The 22,551-nt window shown below is 35.2% G+C and overlaps 1 protein-coding gene and 1 long non-coding RNA gene across 2 annotated transcripts; one reads left to right on the top strand and one right to left on the bottom strand.

Moving 5' to 3' along the window:
- The first annotated feature begins 1,121 nt into the window (after positions 1 to 1,121).
- LOC130988282 (uncharacterized) lies at positions 1,122 to 5,471 on the top strand. Its single transcript, XM_057912086.1, has 7 exons — positions 1,122 to 1,329; positions 1,459 to 1,556; positions 2,691 to 2,883; positions 3,094 to 3,402; positions 3,476 to 3,547; positions 3,744 to 4,439; positions 4,764 to 5,471. Exons 1-7 carry the CDS (start codon positions 1,291 to 1,293, stop codon positions 5,244 to 5,246), a joined length of 1,890 nt encoding a protein of 629 aa, XP_057768069.1. The 5' UTR covers positions 1,122 to 1,290; the 3' UTR covers positions 5,247 to 5,471.
- Positions 5,472 to 18,627: 13,156 nt separating this feature from the next.
- Positions 18,628 to 21,558, bottom strand: LOC130988281 (uncharacterized). The gene is made up of 3 exons (XR_009090039.1): positions 21,428 to 21,558; positions 19,508 to 19,574; positions 18,628 to 18,904 (listed from the first exon to the last, which is right to left on the bottom strand). It is a non-coding gene; the product is annotated as an uncharacterized LOC130988281 (long non-coding RNA).
- Positions 21,559 to 22,551: the final 993 nt, after the last annotated feature.

The raw sequence follows: 22,551 nt of genomic DNA, 5'->3' as shown, positions 1-22,551 counted from the left end.
TATTTTTTATATTTTACTATTTATATTTTTATTATATCAGTTTAATGCAATTACAATGATGAAACTTATATTTGTTCATTTTAGAAATCTTTAGCTTAAAAATATTTTTTTAAAGGTCAACTTTATATTAATATAAATTTGTAGATAAATTAATATATATAGTATATCTTAAAAATCGAATTTTTAAGCTTCAAAATTACTCATTGGAAAATCAGTAATTAGAGAACCATTATCGATTTTCTTTAAAAATAAAAAATAAAAGTAAATTGAAGAGTTTAATTTTTTAGTAGCACATTTATTTAAATTTACTGAAATTGTATACATTTTATTTTGGAAAATGAACGACACATATCTCATGTTAAACCCTTTATTTTTTCACTTTCCAATTGAAAAAAAAAATGTATACATTGTAACTTTATTTTAAAATTTGAGCATAAACAAAATAACCTCATAAATATGCATTCGAAAACTATATTAAACTACAGTTATACTATATGTAAATAAATAGTTTTGTACATCTTAGAATATTATATGATCCATAATGATACTCATTATCATTTATACTTGCTTTTGATATTTCATAATTTATTTATTTATAAATTTATACACATTATCAATTAAATCAATTAATTGCTATTTCAATAATTGAAAATTCGAATGTTTTCAGATTGATATTTTTATTGAGATTATATTGTGAATAATTTATTTTTTATTGAGATCATTTATGTTTATATTTACTTATATATATATATATATATATATATAGGGTGTGGTTATAATGAGAACCACACTTATCATGAGAACATAAGAACCATTAAAATTAATGCATCTGCTATATAAATTAATGCATTCGCTATTAAATTTAATGCATCCGAAAATAATAAAAATTTTGCTCCCTTCAGGATTCGAACCCAGAATCTGCATTCATCCACCAAGATGATGCATCCACCGTAGATCTTGATGATCGAATGGCTTAAAATGGTTCTCCGTTCTAATTTTATTTAGTGGTTCTTATTTGAACCTCTCCCTATATATATATATATATTATGTTTAACATTTTTATTTATTTATTTAAATTATCGCTCAATTTCGATGATGGTCGTGCATCGCAAGAGCGGACACATACTAGTCTAAACCAAATAGTAGTAACAATTTGAGGGGGCTTAGAGTGCATTTCTCAATTCTCAATAAACAAAAGTGCCATCGTCGATTATGAATGTGTCGAGCTTCGGCCGCCATCAACATCAAAGAATTCTCTGTGTTCTCATTTGAATTTTGAGTTGCAAAATCATGAATATTTCCGGCGCTAATTTGCGCGAAACCACTCAGGTTCCGATTCTGAATGTTGCATTCACCCTATCATTCTCATTTTTTTTCCGGATTTTTTGTAGTCTGCAAGTGCTTGTTTATATCAATATGTATTTCTTTTGTTTGTGACTTTTTATGATTTTTGTGCAGTCTATAGTGCTCAGATCTACTGAAGAAAAGGATGGAATTCGGGCTGATTCCGATTTTGCCAGAATCGAGGAGTTGATTAAAGGCAACACTTTTACTAGGTACTTTTTCGTATCTCGGAGGGTTGCCCTAATTTTAGTGTTGAAAGTTCAATCTTGGGGGATTAATTTAGCCCTTAGAGTAGTAAGCGAACATGCCGTATTTCTGGACTCTGAATGCTTGAATACAACTGTTTTTATGAGGAATTGTCTGAACTATACGTTTACTCCGAACTGCAAGATGTAGAGGGCCTACCGAGATAGAGATTAGTGAAGACGTTTATAACGTTTCCGGTGGCTTTTTGATCTTTGTTATTTTAAAGTTTCCTTTTGATTTCTAAGCTTGATGTCGAGATAGGTACGGCGATGATGAATTTTATCTGGATTTAAGAATGAAGGATTGCCAGCATTCTAATGTGCATTGAACTATTGATTAACTAAATTTAGATTAATCAAAGCAATCCTTCAGATAAATTCTGTATTACGATGAAGAAAGAAGTGTGCTTTCCCACTTTCAACATGATTTACTTTATGAGGGTCCAGGGAAAATGGAAGTAGTAATAAAAGATGAAGTGCTCATTTCAGTTTTTGCACAGTACATGCAGTGTTTGCACATTTGAATCTTCAACATGGTGCACTTTTTGTCTCATTTTCAGACTCCAATATAGAAACATGGGGAACAACCGGGAGAACAGGTTTCTCCACTATGTTTTTCCCAGTTTAAACAACAAATGTCTCTCTATTACTCTAGTTTCATATAGTTGAACTTGTTTGTCCAGCATTGAAGCAGAATCACCAATCTAAAATTTTCTGAAATATGCTTGTCTGATCACGTAACTCGTTGGGGGCTAGAATTCATCAAAAGCAGAACATATAAGTATAGGAAATGCTAGTGATGTTGCCGCCATGGCTGTGAAGCTTATTTTCGAGTCTTGCTGATCTTGATAAATTCTGAGTTTCTTGTGCCATGTCTGTGAGTTTACTTATGATTGCAATTGGTGGGTGGTGGAACTTAGATGCCTGACATGGCTGTCTTTTCATAAACAAATTCCCCTCAGTGTCTGTTTAAGTTTCTTGAAATGCACTATTAGTGCATATAGACTATATTCACTACAAGTTATATTTGGAAATATATGGTTTTGTGAGTTTCTTCTCACTAACTCAAAAATTGCAATTGATTTGTCCGGTACACTGCAGGGAGGAAATCACTCATTTGATGGAGATATTAAATTCAAGGGTGAACAAGGAGGAGGAGCAAAAATCAAGCAGTAATTCTCAAGGAGATGCTCAACTGATTCCATGGAGGCCTGAGATACTTAAAACACCTTCTGAAGGGAGACAGGAATATAAGGAGAGAACTGTGATTGGTTATTCTTGTGAAAAGTCAGATGTGAGTCCATATTCTGTATCTGCATTTTGTTCAGAATTTTCTTGTTCAGTACAATTTACGAACCTCCCTGGCCTGAATATATAAGTCTTTTCATAGCTTTTATTTGAAAATAATGCAGTAGAGTCTGAACACACTAGCTACAGCTTCTTGTATCTATTCATGTAATTAATCTTTTGAGTAGAAATAACACTCTGTCAAAATTTGGTGCAGGTTCCTGGTGTTAGTGCTTCCCCAATTGATATTGCTCGTGCATACATGGCTCGTCGTACCACTGAAGAAGGCCAAGATCTTCATAATTCCATTTCTAAAGGTGAAAGAGCTCAACCAACCAATGAGTTTGCAAGAAAGCCGCTACTTTTTCCATCACCTTCACCTAAACCATCCATATGTTGGCCTGGGTCTGTGGTGCACACTCGTCATGGTTATACTACACCCCAGAGTCAGAGGGGGAGGAGTAGGCTTCAAGATTTTCCTAGAACCCCCTATTCTAGAACCATATTTTCAAAGCCCAAAACCAAGGTATACGCCATTACATTGCCAGAATATGTTACTAGAGTTACGTATTCTTAATGCACATTTTTTGGTGATTCAGATGCAAGTTGATAGTCAGTATGCAAACACATCAACTCCCTTTCGACAACCTCAGGCATCCCCCTATGAGCAGGTAGTATTTGCTTTTCCCATAATTCCATTATGCACTTCCCATTGGTGATGTTATAGTTCCAATGAATTTTTCATTGTATACTCAAGACTTACTATTGTTTCCTATGTTCAGTGTGCATGGTAGGATTAATCAAGGTGGCCTACAAAATATTTTGGACTTGTGGGTTTAGCATATAACGGATTTAAATGACTTTCAGGTGAAATCGAGGGGTGTGACGGTTGATGCCTATGGTTCTGTGGGCCCTATTCGGCATATCAGGAATAAATTTGCTTCTGAAGTCCGTCCACGAGGATCTATTTTCCTGAGTTCGCCTAAAGAAATTCCTCCTAAAGCGCCACCAACCCAAGAACTTGGAGGTTTCTTACCTAGTGCAGAAATGGATATTGTACCAGCTGAAACTGGTGGTGTATCTAAATACTTGTCAGGGGATAATGTGTCACGTCCCTCTGATAGAGGTACATCAAGCACAAATTTATCTGCTAGTCAGGCAGCTAGGAAAGCACTAGAATTCCTCGATAGAAACAATCCCACCCCTAAACAGAAAGAAGCCGAATTGAAGTTGGTGACTGCATGGGGATCTTCTCCTGACGCCACTGATGTCAGTAACGTAGAAAATAGAAGCTCAGCGCATGAAGACCCTGCTTCTCACAAGAACACTGATATATTGGGCCCAAACTTCCCTGTGGAAGTTAACAAAAGTAGCAACAAGTTCAAATTTTTAGGAAATTCTCATGCCAAAGGAGTGAATGAAGCAAGAGACGAAGCCACAGGAATCGCTAAAGCTTCTAGCTCAATTTTTACTGGCTCTTCGAACAGCACACCTGGTGCTGATGCAATGCCTGTTTTCGGTCTTAAAAGAACTTCTGGTCCTCAGGCCCAAAATTGGAATAAGGTATTTAATCTCTTTCTATGTTGCTTCTCAATGCACTATAAGTCCTTGCTTCATATTTCCTGGTATTTATATCTGTTTCTCCTATTACGGTTGACTACCTAAGATGCTGCTGTGACTTGGGTAGTAAATGTGATTATATAAGTAACCCAAATGTAATGGAGCTCCAATATAACGGCCTATTTTCCGCCCAGTAAATGAAAGATGCCAACAAACGGAAAGTTGACGAAAAGCATATTTGCCTTATAAGCAACCAAGTCCTTCGTTTAGTACCCTAGAATTTAATCTGGATTCACCCAGTAAATGATGGATAACTCCTTTTTGCAGAATGCTCTTGCCACAACTAATCATAGACAGACTGAGACAGGTTCACAGTTTTCTCTTCCTCCTCTAAGTAATGGACAGGATGCAAAGACAACAACTGAAGCAGAGCCTTTAAAGAATCACGGGACAAAACCTTCATTGGCGTCAATTTTTACCAACAGGGCTCCATTACGTGCAGCTTCCTTGGACAATGGACTGGGGTTCACTTTCCCTGTTTCTGCCTCTGCAGGTGTGCTCTCAGAACCGCCAACACCTTCTATCGTCCCATCTTCTTCAGCAAGTGTGACGACCCAACCAAGCGGTATGCCTAGTATTCCTTCCTACAGTTTTGGCACTAATAAGTCAGCACCAAGCGTTGTTTTCTCCTTTCCGTCGACAAGCAGTGCTTCAAACCATGATGATTCTGATCTTAAATTTAGTTTTGGATCAGATAACAAGACTAGGTTGTGTTTTAGCTCTTTTGGAGAAGATTCCATTTGCTATTAACCTGCAGGCATTTACATTTAGATATATGATTGACCTTTCTATATTTTGGATTGGTATAACTCATCTAGTTTTCTTTCCTTCACACATCATGGAAATATGAGATGAGTAATGCTAGTTATCCCCCCTTTTTTTGTTTAAATATCTGTTCCATTCCGGGTGCGAAAATGTGCAATTGACAAAATTCTGTAATAACCAGATGAGCACTGCAAATGACATTACATTACAATTTACATCATGTGTATTTTTCTTTTTCTTTTTTGATTTTTTTTTTATGTCTGGTACATTTGTTTATATACTAGTACTGCTATCCGTGCAATGCACGAAAATTGTTATAATTACGTAAAATAAAAGTAAAAAACTAATTAAAACTAAGTTATATACCATACATACTTAATCAATCATGAATGATTCACTTGTAAGTTGTAAATCACAAAATTTAAGTAGTTAAATCATTTACTTGTCCTTAATCAAATAACACAATATATTTAATGCATTGTAAGAAGAAAATATATTGTTTATAACATATAATAAAAATAAAAATAAAGAAAATAGAGTAATCAAAAAAGATAATAAAATGTGAAAAGAATCAGAGAGAAAAAATAACAAGAGGGAGAAAAAAATAATTTTGTTTAAAATTTTTAACTTCTATAATTTTTAATTTTTAAATTTATTTTTCATATAATATATACTATTAAATTAAAGCTTTTGTTATTAACTTTATTTTGATGTGTATATTAAACGTTTTACCAATATTATATTTAAAAAGGGAAAATAGAAGAAACATAAAGAGAAAGAAGTAAGAAAAAAAACGGTAGGATTGAGTGTGAATTGCGGAAGAAAAATTGGCATATTAGAGTACCAAAAAATCAAATTTATAAAAAATAACATTAAAAAATTCCTTAAAACTGTGCTTTTCTATACTCTATTTATCCCTAAAAAAGAGTTCATTTTTGTTATTTTGGTACATCCACAAAAAATAATCTTTTCATTTATATGTATTACCCCACAACATATTATCTTCAATATATAAACTTATTTACTTATTCTACCATATGGTGGACCTGTTTCTCCATTCATAATATAATTAATTATTATTATTATTATTATTAACATTACAATGTGATACCTTTTTCACCCACAATATTACTCCCTCCGTCCCATGAAGCAAGACCTAGTTCTTTTCGGCACGGGAATTAAGAAATTGGAATTTTGTTAAGTGTGGTAGGTGAAAAAGTGAATAAAAGGTATATTTTTTTTTTGCTATTTTTAAAAACTGATCTTGCTTCGTGTGACAGATCAAAAAGGAAACTTGATCTTGCTTCATGGGACGGAGGGAGTATTTTATTGAGACAAATTAAGCGAGTATTATATAGGTGTACCCGAATACCCGACTCGAATATTAGGATAGGATTTGAGGTTGGGTACTGGGTTTAGGGTAGTTTTCGGTTCGGCTACCCGATTTTTTTGGTAAGGGATTGAGCCGAATCCTACCCCTAGGTGCAGCAAAAGGAAAAAAAGTTCGTATTCATTGAGTTCTTTGTGGACAAAGTGAAGATAAAGAAACAGAGGTGAAGTCAGGAGGTGAAGTCACTGAGGTGGACATCGTGAATAAAACATAATCCTGGTCGAAGGTTTTATGCTTGTAAAATTGAGAGGTAGGTATTTTTCTTGTTGAAATCTTGTCTTTTCCTATCTGCATTCGTGAAATATTTCTTTTAAAATAGTATTTGATTGTTATTGAAATTGCAACTGTGAATATCTTAAGTGACATGATTAACTAACAAGGCCAATGGCTGAAGATGTGATCATTTAGTTGTTGAATGAGAATAACAAACTTTTTTCTCAGACAGTTCTATACTTGAAGGATCTTCTCTCAATCCATGTGAAAAAAATTGGTCGGAGATAAAATTTTCCGAGAGGGTATTTTGGTTGCAATATGAAGTTGCAAGGTCGTGTGTAACTTTCAACTCTTTTTTTTTTTTTTTGTGATGGGACCTACATAATAATTCTTTTAGACAACAATATTGTGTTGTTAGACAAGACGACAGCTTAGTTGATCCATTTTTGAGAGTTTAGGGTGATAATCGATCCTAAACATAGGTCAAAATTAGAGCAGCGACATCGGCTTATTCGATCGGCCTTACGCGAGTAAGGCGGCCGATGAGTAAGCTGATGTGGGTCTTACTAATATGAGTAAGGCTCATCCGGCGATTTTAATTGATTTTTTTCTTCTTCTCCAACGGCTATTAACGACTATTTTTTTTCTTTTTTTTATTATTTTATTTTATTTTCTTTTTCTTCCTATATAAATCCCCCATTTATCCCCATTTCATTCATCCCTTTCGCTCTTTCTCTATAATTTCTTCTTCATTTCTTTCATCTCCACCAAAAAATGGCTAAGTGGTTCGATGATTCTTCGTCTTCGTACGAGGGGGGAGACGTAAGAAATCATGGATATCATCGTCCAATTGCAAACGGTTGCTCAATTTTTCGCCCAGTCGCAACCACAACGACGTGTTATTACCAATAGAGGGTTCGTTTATCGTGATCGTGAGGCAGCCTATCTATGAAGGTGAATGAGCTGCCCACTGGAGAGATGACGATTCGGGACACGTACAAGGCGTCTAGTAGTGACTCGTCGGAGAGTATTCGATCAACCCCGCCTAACTTCGAGGAATACGTGCAAAGAGATGCAATTCTACTACAAGAATTTGGATTTTCAGCCACACACGTAAATGTGGGTAAAAAATAAGGTTATGTGTGGGTATAGATATTTACCCACACATAATGCAAATGTCAACATGTGTCACAATAAAAGTGTAGAGAAAAGTTTTTACCCACATATATATTAATGTGTGGATAAACCCTTGAAAGCACAAGAAAAACAGACTAAGGGCCGAGCCCCATTAAAATATTTGTACGGAAAACCCAAAGAGAAAAATCGTAAAAAGGAAAAAGAGTACTCGTCTACAAGACGAAAAAAGAACGGAGGAAAGAGCGAAAGAGAAAGTTTCCGAAACTCCGACCTAACCATCGTCCCCAAACAATCTCGGCTCTAACCTCACGAAAACCAAAACCCAAACAGATCGGAAGGCAAAAGGCCGGTGAGACGCCGTCGCCAATGCCAACCTCAAACGAACCTAAACCAAAAGAAGGGAAGGTACACGGCCGGTTATACGCCGTCGCCGTAAGCACCCCCACAACCAACAACCCAACCAAACCCCACAAAAAACAGAAAGGGTAGCTACCCGGCCGGTTATACGCCGTCGCTGTAAGCACCCCACTGCCGTTAACCCTAAACCCTAAAAACTATGGAGGAAAAAAGTTTTGGCCGGTGAGACTCCGTCGCCAAAAACTAACCATCCTCAAACGCACAAACCAAAGAGACGTAAACCACCGGTAAGCAGCAAGGGTAGCTACACGGCCGGTTATATGCCGTCGCCGCAAACACCCCCCTACCTACCAAAAGCTTTGATCTCTGCAATGACCTCTGAGCTCTGATCTGATCTTTGAGCTGCAAGCTCTAGACTCTTCTCAGGCCTTGGGGCTGCTATATCAATGCTCTGGCATTTGAGCAGCTCTGCTCTGAACTCTTCCATTAACTATGTGTTTTCAGCTTTGGCATCAGCTCTGATCGTGGAGATGCGCTGCTCTGGTCTCTGCTCTGACATCTGAGCTACTCTGCACTGTCATCTATGCTGCTCTGCCGTAGTCTCTGCTCTGACCTCTTGGTGTGGTCTCTGCTCTGCCGTAGCTTTGGTGATCTTATTATACATATAACACGAGTCAGAGGACTTTTTAGGACAGTAACTTAGGTTGATTTGAAAATTAGGACAAATTTTTTTGAATTTGTAAAAATAGGACACTAATTTTTTTTAGAGTAAAATAGGACACTAATTAATAAGCGTCGTAAAAATAGGACATTTCTCGGCTGATAATTGGCTGAGAAATGTCTTGCGGGTGCAACACTTATTAATTAGTGTCCTATTTTACTCTAAAAAAAATTAGTGTCCTATTTTTACAAGTCCAAAAATTTTTGTCCTAATTTTCAAATCAACCTAAGTTAGTGTCCTAGAAAACCCTCGAACTCCATATAACACCTATAAAATATTTAACAGATAAAAAATTAACTAATACAAGAAATATTATTGTGCTATATATGATTATGTTATAATCAATTTAATGAGATTGTAATTGATACACAATGATAGTGCTTTGATTAATCTTAAATGTTCAAAATTTCTCTTATATTTTCTCATTAAATGTTCATGAAAGAATAAATAAATAAATACGTCAAAAGTCTATATATAATCATAAATCTTATCAATATTAATAATATTTTAATAATTTTATTTATGTTTATTGAGTTTTTTTATATATATTCATTGTTGTTATCATTTTTATATATTTATAAACTAACACTTATAATATATTTAAGAGAAAAAACTCAATACTTTAGTTGAACAATAGAAAAAATTACAAGAAAAAATATATGCATGATTTGGAATTGATAAAATAAAAAATAAACAAAAATATTGAAAAAAATATTTTCATAAATAATAGGGTAATATTAACTGAAAAAACATAATTTACTATTTTCTGAAAATAAACCTCTTTATATATATATATATATATATATATATATAAGAAGTACGAACCAGCAAAAATGCATGAATTTTATGTATAACACGCATGAATAAACTGTATAAAGGCATGAATTGCGAAAAATAATTTTTTGCTACCTTTGGGATTCGAACTCAGGACCATGAATTTATCCAACAAGGTGATGAATCAACCGTAGATCTTGATGATCTAAGGGCTGAAAATGGTTCCTAATTTATATTTTAAGAAGCGTTCTTATTTTAGCCTTCCCCTATATATATATATATATATATATATATATATATATATATATATGTGTGTGGTGTGATTCTAGAGAGAACTACATTATTTGTGAGAACGTGAGAACCATCAAATCTAATGCATTCACTGTAAAACTTAATGCATTCGCTGTTAAGATTAATGCACTCAAAAAAATAAAAAAAATTGCTCCCTTCAGGATTCGTACCCAGGATCTGCATTCATCCAACAAGATGATACATCCACCGTAGATCTTGATGATCGAATGGCTGAAAATGGTTCTCCGTTCTTCTTTTATTTATGGTTCTTTCTTGAACCTCTCCCTATATATATACAAAAATAAACAAAAATATTGAAAAAAATATTTTCATAAATAATAGGGTAATATTAACTGAAAAAACATAATTTACTATTTACTATTTACTATATGGAGAGGTTTAAGAAAGAACCATAAATAAAAGAAGAACGAAGAACCATTTTCAGCCATTCGATCATCAAGATCTACGGTGGATGTATCATCTTGTTGGATGAATGCAGATCATGGGTTCGAATCCTGAAGGGAGCAATTTTTTTTTATTTTTTTGAGTGCATTAATTTTAATAGCGAATGCAGTAGTTTTTACAGCGGATGCATTAGATTTGATGGTTCTCACGTTTTCACAAATAATGTAGTTCTCTCTAGCTAGTACCACACCCTCTATATATATGAATTTTAATGCGGTTATTCAATAAACCACCCTTATTTTAAGAATTACGAACCAGTAAAAATGCATGAATTTTATGTATAACACGCATGAATAAACTGTATAAAGGTACGAATTGCGAAAAATAATTTTTTGTTACCTTTGGGATTCGAACTCAGGAACATGAATTTATCCAACAAGGTGATGAATCAACCGTAGATCTTGATGATCTAAGGGCTGAAAATGGTTCCTAATTTATATTTTAAGAAGCGTTCTTATTTTAGCCTTCCCCTATATATATATATATATATATATATATATAGATTTTGGGTTATGATATGATCTCATACCTGTCAAACACTAACAAATAAACAGATATATTTATGCTCTCCATCAATTTGTAGTTGTACTTTTCGTCTCGAACGTTCTTCCGATATAAATACTTTTTTAACATATAAAATAAGAACTAGCCAAAATATATGAATTCTATGTAAAACACGTATGAATTCGCTATGTAAATGTATGAATTGCGAAAGATAATTTTTTTGTTGTTTATGAGATTTGAACTCGGGATCATGAATTCATCCAATAAAGTGATAAATTAACTGTAAATCTTGATGATTTAAGAATTAAAAATAATTATTATTTTATATTTCAAAAAGTGTTTTTTTTTTTTCTCTTCAAAAAAAGTGTTTATTTTAGATCACCCTTATATACGTGGGTGTGTGTGAGATGAAACTGAATCAAAAAGAAAAAAATAGAAAAAGTTGTAGCTCTTCAGAATTGAGCAATTCAATTTCCGCTTTCCATTTTCCTTGGTACAGTAGACAGGCTGTCATGCTTGGGTGGGTCGGTTCGTTGTTTTGTTTTTTATACGCAAAAACTTATACTCTTCGTGCCAAAAAAAGTACTCCTACTATGATACATTTAACATTTTTATCATTTTTGTTGTCAATCAAAAATATATTTTTCATTTTAGAATATGGTAATGGCATCTATATCTTTTCCTATCTTATATCTTATTCTTAACTTATATCCACAAAAAGTGTCACATTTTTTATAAACGAAGGAAATAATGACACTGTCTGGTGTATTTGGAAAATAAGGAATGAGGTTCGTTTTAACCAAGGAAAATGGAATAGAGAAAGAGTGGTTACAGAGATTAAGTCGAGAATTTGGAGTTGGAAGCAGGTGTTTAATCAGGATGGGAGCACATCGGCCATTAATTTTAGATTCTGATTCATGGCGGCAAAGTTGGAGGATTGACTTTTGTTCTTCGGCTAAGAATGGCCCTTTTCCTTGGTTCTCTGCTCGGCCTTCTTGTTGGCCTTGTTTCTGAACTTTCACTCTCTTCTGTTGGTTAATAATATTTTCCTTTTCTGATAAAAATAAATAAATGAAGGAAATAATATTTTTATATGATTATTTAAAAGAGTAAGATTATAATATAAATACGTGTAAAGGAGTGTGAATTTATATTTATAATAGTGAAAATTAGTTATAAAAAAATTCAACCAAATCAAACGGAACAATTTAAAAAGGAGACCAAATGGGAACGAGTGAGTATTTATTTTCAGTGTACTTAACGGAAAATAAATTTGTTGAGTCAAACTGGATTAGTAAAGGGCGTGCTAATCAATATCAAGACTCGAGCGATGCAATTTGAGGGTTCAAATTTATAATAAATAACTATAAATGAAAAATCATGAAGAAACCATCGGCATTCGAGGCTCGAGCTTGTGACATTTCGTTAAGTAGACACTCAAAAGTGATTCGATTTTATTGACGGCAAGCGAGTTGTTATAAATTTGTGATATTTAAAATTTAGTTACTCGATCTACAATATCATTTTCATTTTTATTATTTTGATCGGTGCAGCCTATTATTTTCATTTCCCTAATTTTAACCCCCTAACCCAATTTAACAAGTACGCTAGAAATAATGGAAGGGGTGAAGTACAAGTTATTAGATCTTACAATTTTATAATATACTGATATTCTCTAGTGTCAGAAGTCATAAATCATGTCCCCTTTTTAAAAAAATTTGATGAGGTATGTACAACGCAATTTTACACAAATACATGTATACACACAATTTTCTTAATGATAACGATGTTTAACACTTAACTCCTATGCTACATAGTTTTGAACTATAAACATGGACTCCCAATAGCCACGTTGCCACATCGAATTTGATTTGACAATATATATATGGTTAAATTAGAAGAAAATTGCAATAAATAAAAAGTTCATGTATTTTAAGAATTAACCATAAAATTTAAGGGAAAGAAACACTATTTAGTATTTACAACAAGTTCATCCTGCAAATTTGAAAACACATCTAGTTAAATGAGCATGCAATCAATGAATGCACCAATATTATTTCCTTCCTCCATCTCATTCATATGGGCTTATTATTTTGTTATGGATCTTTCATATATAGGTTTATTTTTATAAAAATAATAATATTTTTTTACTCATTTAATATTATATCACCATTTAATTCTTTAATTTACTCCAACTTTAATTCATTTCTAAATGAAAATATGAATATATTAAAAAGTTTACTTGTATATTTTTATTTTTAATTAATATTTTTTTAATCCTTGTATAAATTCTACTATGCTTATATATATGAGACGGAGGATGTAATGAAGATCGTATTTATGATTATTATAAGTTCTTATATATATTATCAATCGTAGTAATCAAGGTAGGTTATGGTTTTAATAGCTTAAAATATCTCAATTTTTTATATTATTAAACTTATACAAGTGAAAATGTCATGTGTAAAATTTGACTATTAATTAAACTTCCTACACATACCCCTAGTTGATTTCATGCCTCCAGTTTCTCCTGTGAAGAGGACTCTGCATCCACTTTGGTTTGATGGATCCCCCAGAGTTTCCATGGGTGAAGCTGAACACTGATGGCTCTTATGATTCTCAGACGCAGCGCGGTGCTGGTGGATGAGTGGTTCGTGATCACACTGGCGCTCTTCTTTCTGCCTTCTATACCCCTTGCGCTGCCACTTCCAATTTTGAGGCTGAGTTATTTGCTCTGCTCGAGGATCTCAAGCTAGCTGTTCTTTTCTCTGATCATATGTGGGTCGAGTTGGATGCTACAGCGATCGTTTTGCTCTTGTCTGCAGGGCATCATGGTCATGCTAGTATCCAACATACAATTGCCTGGATCCAGTGGCAGATCCAGGATTTTTAAATTGGGGGTACGGAAAAATAGTCTTGTCAATATAAATATAAAAGATATAATTTAATGTAAAACATAGTGCGTTCCAAAATATTGTTAAAACAAAAAAAATTACATAATTATCACCCTCTCTCTAATTCTTTTGTCTGATTCTTTAGCAGCTACCGTTTTTTAATTTTAGTTGGGCCCAAAGCCCAAACTAAAAAAATTCACTTAAGTGACTTGGCCGGTGGGAACTTTTGGGTGTGCAAATACAAGTCAAATATATATTAAACCCCTTAATGCATAATACCACTACTAGAAATTTTCTTTTTTTGGGGGTATAGCTGTACCCCCACCGCCCTTCACTAGATCCGCCACTGCCTGGATCCGACAGCTTATTCGGCATCGGCAGGTTCGTTTCACTCATATCTAGGGCTGTAAAATCAGGTACCCGCGTGTACCCTACCCGCAAAATGCGGGTACCCGCGGGACAAAATCCACCGAAATCCCCACCCTAACCCGCCCCGCGTACATCCTACGGGTACCCTCATACCCGCAGCGGATACTCGCTGAAGGTGTGAGGGTACCCGCATAGTCTCGCGATTTTTTGTTGATTTTAATTTTGGGGATATTTTGTCCCGCTGCAGGGTATTTTGTCCCGCGAGAGGGTATTTTTGTCCCGCAATTTGCGGGTATCCTCTTTATCCGCAGGTATTTTTATCCCGTTGGAGGGTATTTTGGCCCTCATTTCACAAAAAAATTGAAAATATCCTTTCTATTTCATCGATTATCCATAAAACCTGTGACGAATAAATAATAAATAAACAGCTGACAAACAAGCACAACGATTAAAATTCAAGTTCAAACGCTTAAATCAAAGGTCAATCCAACAATCTAATAAAGACAAAGTCAATAATAAAGTAATAGTAGAGGACCTAGAGGTAGTTTCAAAATAAAATTAATAGTGTCTAAATGGCAAAATTCATTCCACTGGCACTTGCTAGTTGGTCATTTCCAATCCCACTCCACCAACTCTGACTCGACACCATCCCACTCTCACTCTGAGCTATTTGTGTGGGTCCCGTCGCTGCAGCTCGAAGGACTAACACTACACACAAAATAAATAAATATTACAAAATAAATCAACAATTAAAGCATATGCATATTAAATAGAATAATGAAATTTACTTACCCATTTCAAATTCTCTTTGTAATTCTTCATGTGGTACTCCTTCTTCATCTTTCTTGTCAATAGAACTAGACCTCAACCAATCTTCGGCGCAAATCAAAACCTCAACCATACTGGATGTCAATGAGCTCCTATATGGGGAGAGAACTTGGCCTCATGTGCTAAATGCAGCCTCTGAAGCAACACTCGAGATGGGGATAGCCAATATATCCTTTGCCATCTCAGACAAAACGGGATAACGTGGACTATTCTTGAACCACCACTGTAGAATATCAAACTGATCGACCTCTTGCTTTGGCAGTTTGTATTGCTTCTATGTGAGATAGAGTATCAGCTCGTTGGTATCAGCAACATCAGCCTCTTCATCACTATCTAAAGCCAGACTAAGAGCACCTCGATGAATCATCTTCTGACTCGGTACTAAAGTAGATGAAGTAACTGTTCGAGCTGGAGTTGGATTCATCCCATGAACACTAATGTAAAACTTAAATAAGTCATTCATTGACTTTGTAATCTCACTCGTCAAAGCGGCTGCTCGTTCAGGTCCATACACCGATTTCAAGCATTTCTCCACATGCTTCATTTTTTACCTTGGATCCAACACGGCTGCAATGTGAAGAATCCTATTCATATTTGGATTCAACTCGTCTTTCTCAAGCCAGTACTTGCCGATCTTAAGCTTCATCTTGGATGCCATTGAACTTATTTCAAAATCATCATTAAGTTCAAACTCACTTATGAGGTCAAAGATATCACACATCTCCATGAAAAACAAATGTGATGTGGTGTACGTAGTACCTGAGACGAGAAGAGTGAACTCATAAAACTTCTTCAAATATCGAATAATCTTCCGTACTTTCACACAATCTTCTGTTTCAGGCGGTCCAATAGGTTCATTATCATGCTTCTTATGGATCAAGTCCTCTGTGTATGTGTCAAACATGCCCCCACACGTCTTGAATACCTCTTCATATGGCTCGGCGGACTCTAACATCAAATATGTAAAGTTCCAACGTGTTGGGACATCCAAGGATAAGGCCTTTGTACAATTTACTTTATCTTTAATGGCATTAGCAAAGTTGAAAAACTTTATTTCCCTTGCTGGAGAGGCCTTAATCCATTTGACTGCCTCTCTAACTCTTCTCACCGACATTCCAATTTCATTTAGGCCGTCTTTGACTATCAAGTTGAGGATGTGTGTAGCACAACGCATGTGGATGTACATCCCACCTAAAACATTGGAATCTATCGTCTGAAGAAATGCTCGAACATGTCTGATTGCCCCATCATTTGAAGTTGCATTATCAACAGTGGAACATAACACTTTCTTCAACCCCCATTTCTTAAGTGACTGGACGACCGCTGCACCAATATCAATCCCCTTATGACTTATGATGGGTTAAAATGAGATGGTCTTCTTCTGTAAGACCCAATATTTGCTGATACAATGTGCTGTGACACAAATGAAGTTTGTGTTATTGACTGATGTCCAACAATCGGTGGTGATGGACACTCTACCTAAGCCTTTTTTTCTTTTGAAAAAATGACTTTATGATATCCTTGCACTCGAGGAAGAGCTTCACATAATATGTACGGATTGTTTGCCTGGAATAAATCTGAAACATCGGGCAACATCGATCCATAAATCTTCGAAAGCTTTGTCGTTCAACAAATATGAATGGCAGCTCATCGAGGATGATCATTTCACATAATGCCAATCGAACTTCCTTTTGATCAAATATCCAAGTCGTCAAAGCACCAGTTGCAGCCCCAGACCCACCACTTGTGTAGTTCAAGATTGTTTGACCTTGTCCCGCTGGATTTTTCTTCATGCACGTTGTTGTATGGTTATTTAAAACCATTAGTTCCATGGGAGTGTGAGTCTGTTGCAATTAATGCACCACAACGTTTGCATATTCCCTTGCGCCTCTTAACAGGAGGATCACCTTCTTCGACCCATTCAATGGTAAATCCTTGTCAATGTACTGATTTCAACTGCCCCCCCTGTTTCTGTTTCTGTCTATTTCGATTTCTCATTCAGTTTCCGTTTCTTTGATGTTCTTGTTTTCCTTTCTGATTGTGCTTCTCCTGCTGTCTGTAATAACTCTTCCTGAATCTGGACTTGTTCTAGCATGTCCACATCAATATCTTTGTTACTATCTTGTACAGTTGATTGAGAATGAGCCTCCATCTATAAACAATTATCACAAGTGACAACAAGATCAATACAATATTAAGAAAATGTGAACACTAAAGCTCATAATCTGCATTTTAACTTCTAACTACCAAGTGCCAATACAAAATTTGCATTTCATCTAACTTGTAACTTCTAACACTAAAGAGTAAAGATCAATACACAATCTGCCAATACTACAAGTCACAGTAGGGCTATAAATTCTTCTAACTTCTTCCCCAATACTACATTAAAACTTCTTATCAAATCCAATACATTATCAAAGATTCAAAATCAAATCATATCCCAATAGGCCAATACTATTAAAACTTTGAACTGCATTATCAAAAATCAAATCATAATCTTCTAACTGCATTATCAAATCATAATCAAAAGATTCAAAACATATGACTATCAAAACTTCTAACTGCATTTTAATCAAATCATATCCCAACAACACAATAAATTTTCCTAATCGCAGATTCGCAGCAGAAGCACAACAAATTCAACTCTCAAAGTATGAATTAAAACTCTAAATGCAGCAGAAACACAACAAATCCAGTTGCTCAATGAATTAATCGGCTAATCCTAAATTCCTAAGTGAGAACTTAATTACCTTAATTCTGCCGGAGACGGGAAGATGCGGGCAGCGCCAGTGGGTGGTGGCGACGGGCGAGGCAAACCGCAGTGGCGACGGACGTGGCGACTGGCGACCGGTGGGCTGTGGCAACGGTGCGATGGAAGAAAGCGCAGAGCTTCGCATTGTCGCGTCAATTTCTTATGGAGGCGGGCGGCGACTGGCAAGGCGAACCGCGGATGGCCGGAGTTCGGAGAGGCGGCGGTCGGACAAAGTGAGAAGACAGCGGCGGCGGACGACTCAGTGACAGTGAAGGTGGGTGGGGGTAGAGTCGAGAGCGAGAGAGGCAGTTCAGACGAACTAGGGCGGGTGGGGGGGGGGTTAATTCAATTTCATTTCCTAATTCGTAATTTTCTAATTCCTATATTTCCTAATTCCTTAAAATTACTTAATTTTAAATTATTATTGCGGGTATGCGGAGTCAAATGACTTTTTAGGACAGTAACTTAGGTTGATTTGAAAATTAGGACAAATTTTTTTGAATTTGTAAAAATAGGACACTAATTATTTTTTAGAGTAAAATAGGACACTAATTATGTCACAGCCCGCCCTAACTAGGGATAGTTAGGCCGAGTGATCCACGACTAGGGATGGGGTTAAAGAAGAAGGGGAAGAAAAGGGGCGTCATTTATAGCCGTAAAACTTACTCATCTTAATAAAACTCGTCATTTTTATTCATTAATACTCAATTGAAAACAGTCTATGAAAGACTGCGTAAAAGTTAATTAATATCATTAATCAAGTTATACATCATATGCAACCATTCTCTTAAGACTCAAAGTATGACATAACATACTATAACATCAACAACATCTTGCAGCGGAAAGTAGCTAGACATATGTATGAAGACATATTCTAGACAGGTTAACTATTTATTAACAACCCTGGAGACTCCGCTCATTGCAGCACCGTCATCACATCAGCTCAACCTGCACATTTAGAAAACATATGCAGGGCTGAGTACAAAAGCACTCAGTGGGCACGTATGCCTAGGTATAAAAATACATGCTTCAAAACTATAAATTGTCATGCCATCATAATCAGTACAGCAAGGGAGTTTTTCGCTAAAAAGGCCCAAGCTTACTAAGTTCATTTGTGATTCTTAAAGTTCGTCTGATCAGACTAAGTTCTTTTGTAATCTATCATATCTGAAACTGTGTGCCGGAGAGGTGGCCACCTCTCACGGTCACTTGACCGGCCAACCCGCTAGATGACTCACGGTCACTGGTGTACACTAGTCCTGGCAGGATAGCTATCAACTGCTCAGGACCCGAATTCGATGGCATCATTGGCAAAGCCAAAGCAGATAGATATCATACTAAAATTTAAACATTTTATGGCAAGACAATACTTGAAATAACTTTAACTCAAAGATTTTGTCATGAAATAACTTGCTCAAAGGTAGCATTAAACTCGTTTGATAGATATATAAAACTGAAATTAACAGTTAAATCGTCTCATGCATTCATTCGTATAAGAGGCCTACGACAAGCAGGGGATCTCTATATACGTATAGTAAAAGTAATGCCCACCTCGTTGTGTCTCTGTATCAATGAGTAACGTCACTCTCTCCCTCAAGTCGTTACTTCCCAAAAGGACCTTCATCGTTATGAAGAATTGGTGAGAAGTTATAAAAGAAATCTCGATTAATAATCTAATTTCTTTTATGAAACATTAGTATCTCTAATGTTCATCTCTCTTGATTGTTAATCAATATAACAATTATTATCTCTCGTCATTACTCATTAATTATAACATCCTTATGTTATAATTAGCAGCGCTTCAATTAAAAGAAATATTTAACACATCGAAAAGTCCACTTTCTTAGCAGATCTATTCGCTCTCATCTCGTCTAATTAACCAATTAGAAAGTTAAACTTTCCATTAGGCATGTATTTGAGTCACGGGTCAACAAGAATCGACTATGCTCAAATTCTAATTTCACTAAAAATTTCGGCATGACCTATTCATATATAATGTCAGCCACGAGATTTCAACGCGTGAATCTCACTACGTGAACTCGTCTCTCGACTCAAAACTTAACATCTTGACATCTTTTCAACGCAACCCAAACAATTCAAAATCATCAAAACTCTTTATCAGTAAACTATCATTTATACTCGACACCAATTGTTCGAGTGTCAGATACCAACATTTATGTGCGTTAATCATAACTCTCACAACTCACACCATTTAGTCATATCGTATCATCCATCAAAACAAATATAATCAAGTTATTTTCTAGAAAGTTTTGCTGTTTTTGTGTCATCTTTAAAACTTCATAACAACCAACTCAATCATCATAAACTCTCATACCAATTGATCTCAAAAACTTCATGAAGTGTAGTTCACTCTAAAAATGGTAGTTAACCAAAAAGGTTAAAGATTTTTGGAGATATTGCTCTTTTAGTGCAGGCTGTCAATGATTGACAGTTTCTGCCAATTTTGTTTAGGCCATTAGAAAACAAGGCGAACCTTAATAAAATTCCATCAAATTTAATCAGCCAAAACTAAAGGTATCCTTGAAGATTTGGTTAAAATTTCACAAGAGAAAACGTTCATATGATCTGCCAAATAAACAATGAAACTCATACACTTTTACTGTTGGACAAATATGACAACAGAACAGGGCATTTTTGAAATAATAAACTGCTCTGTTTCAGAGATCATAAAAATCGAAATCTTATGTTTTTAGAAAAGTATTGAAGTCTAGTTTCGTTTAAAAAAAACGGTGATGCAAAATCCTTCATGGATTAATAGATATAAACGTTTTTGTGAAGTCTACCAACAGTTAACAGATTCTGTCAAGGATTTTTCAAAATATCTTTAAAATAGCAAACATCATCCAAAAGACATGAAATTTTGCAGCGACGAAATACACATATCATAGATAAACATACTAAAATTTCAGAGCCATCGAGCAATGAAAACTCATCGAAACATAAGCTTGAAACTGCTGTAAAATTTTGACAGAATTCCAGTTTTAATTTCGTTCAACAATTATCATCCATAAATTGTAAATCAATTAGCATGCTCATGTGATATCGTAGAACACATATACGCAATAATATTCATTATGCAACGTCCCAAACTTCACGAATTTAAATAATCATACTCTAAAAACTTATACAATTTTCGTGCTTGGAAAAATACGAATTTAATATATATCGATTCTAGCATACCCCTAAGCACAAATATCAAGTCAAAACGATCAAACAAAAATCGAAAGACAAGCTAATATGTGAAAAACGGGGCTGCCCTCATGGGTTTCATAGCTACGGTCCGTTCCGTTCTTACTCCCTTCATTAAACATGCTCAACATCTACCCAAGAACAACATACTAAAATTTCACGACGATCCGACGTCGTTTCAAAATAAAGTCGAGAATCAACGTTTTTCGACGTCGACGAAAATCGAAAAGAAAACCATCAAAACGTAGGTAGAGATCTTACCTACTTAGATACGTGATCGAAAAGATGATCGGCGCTCGTCTCGGTGCTCAAATCGGAAGTCAAAAGCTCCGTCCAAGCTTAAATGGAAAATGGTGTGTGTAGTGTGTGTTTTAGGTGCCAGTGTGTGTGTTGTGTGTGATTAGTGAGTGAGTGCAGTGTTTGGCTGATCTCAGTCAACACTTGGTGAGGGAAAAGGGGTTTGGGCGGTTGGGGGGTGGTTAGGGGTAGGGTAGGTTTAAATATTATAGGATATTAACCCGTTAGTCGTTAAATATCTCGTTTCGTCTCGTTTTAACGACTAACTACCCATACTCTTCGTTACTCGCCCTCTCAACCTCTACTCACTTTCATTGCACTCGTAATTCTATATAAATAAAGAAAACGCAAGCTCGTTCTCGAAATTCTGATAAACGAGCTCATTTCGTTTATCGAGAAATCCTGATTTACTATTCACTCATCGTCCAAAAATATAAACTTTCATTATTGGACTCGTATCGAAAAACTAAGAATATTTCTCGACGACGTGCACATAAGATTTTGAAAGTCGACAAAAAGACGAAATAGCAGTATTTTACTATTCATCGTCAAAAAGTCAAAAATTTCAAAAATGTCTTAACGGACTCAGATCTCACTTCCGAGTTCACCGTTCTCATTCAAATAATTATCACGAATTATTCGAATACTCAAACTCAATTTCGGATATAAAATCTCACATCATCCAAACATCATCAAAAGAACATCTCAACATCTTAAAAATAACAAGGGAACTTCATATAACTCCTCATCTCTTTACAAAGTAAATCAAACAAGGGATCTATACCCTAATTACTCAAACTTAAGCAATTAAACACGTCATCAAAAGCCCGGGTGTTACAAATTAATAAGCGTCGTAAAAATAGGACATTTCTCGGCTGATAATTGGCTGAGAAATGTCTTGCGGGTGCAACACTTATTAATTAGTGTCCTATTTTACTCTAAAAAAAATTAGTGTCCTATTTTTACAAGTCCAAAAGTTTTTGTCCTAATTTTCAAATCAACCTAAGTTACTGTCCTAAAAAACCCTCGAACTCCGGGTATGCGGGTACCCTCTACCCGACATTTTTGAGGATATGATACCCGCACCC

Source organism: Salvia miltiorrhiza, chromosome 6 (assembly GCF_028751815.1).
Source record: "Salvia miltiorrhiza cultivar Shanhuang (shh) chromosome 6, IMPLAD_Smil_shh, whole genome shotgun sequence".
Lineage (NCBI taxonomy): Eukaryota > Viridiplantae > Streptophyta > Magnoliopsida > Lamiales > Lamiaceae > Salvia > Salvia miltiorrhiza.
The sequence above is the reverse complement of the archived record's forward strand: the minus strand, read 5'-3'. Positions and strand labels throughout refer to the sequence as shown.

Excerpts from the sequence above, each read along its gene's own strand:
- LOC130988282 (XM_057912086.1), top strand. The coding sequence starts at position 1,291 with ATGAATATTTCCGGCGCTAATTTGCGCGAAACCACTCAG. Across the intron at positions 1,330-1,458 it reads ATTTGCGCGAAACCACTCAG|TCTATAGTGCTCAGATCTAC; the intron begins GTTCCGATTCTG and ends ATTTTTGTGCAG. Across the intron at positions 4,440-4,763 it reads AGGCCCAAAATTGGAATAAG|AATGCTCTTGCCACAACTAA; the intron begins GTATTTAATCTC and ends TCCTTTTTGCAG.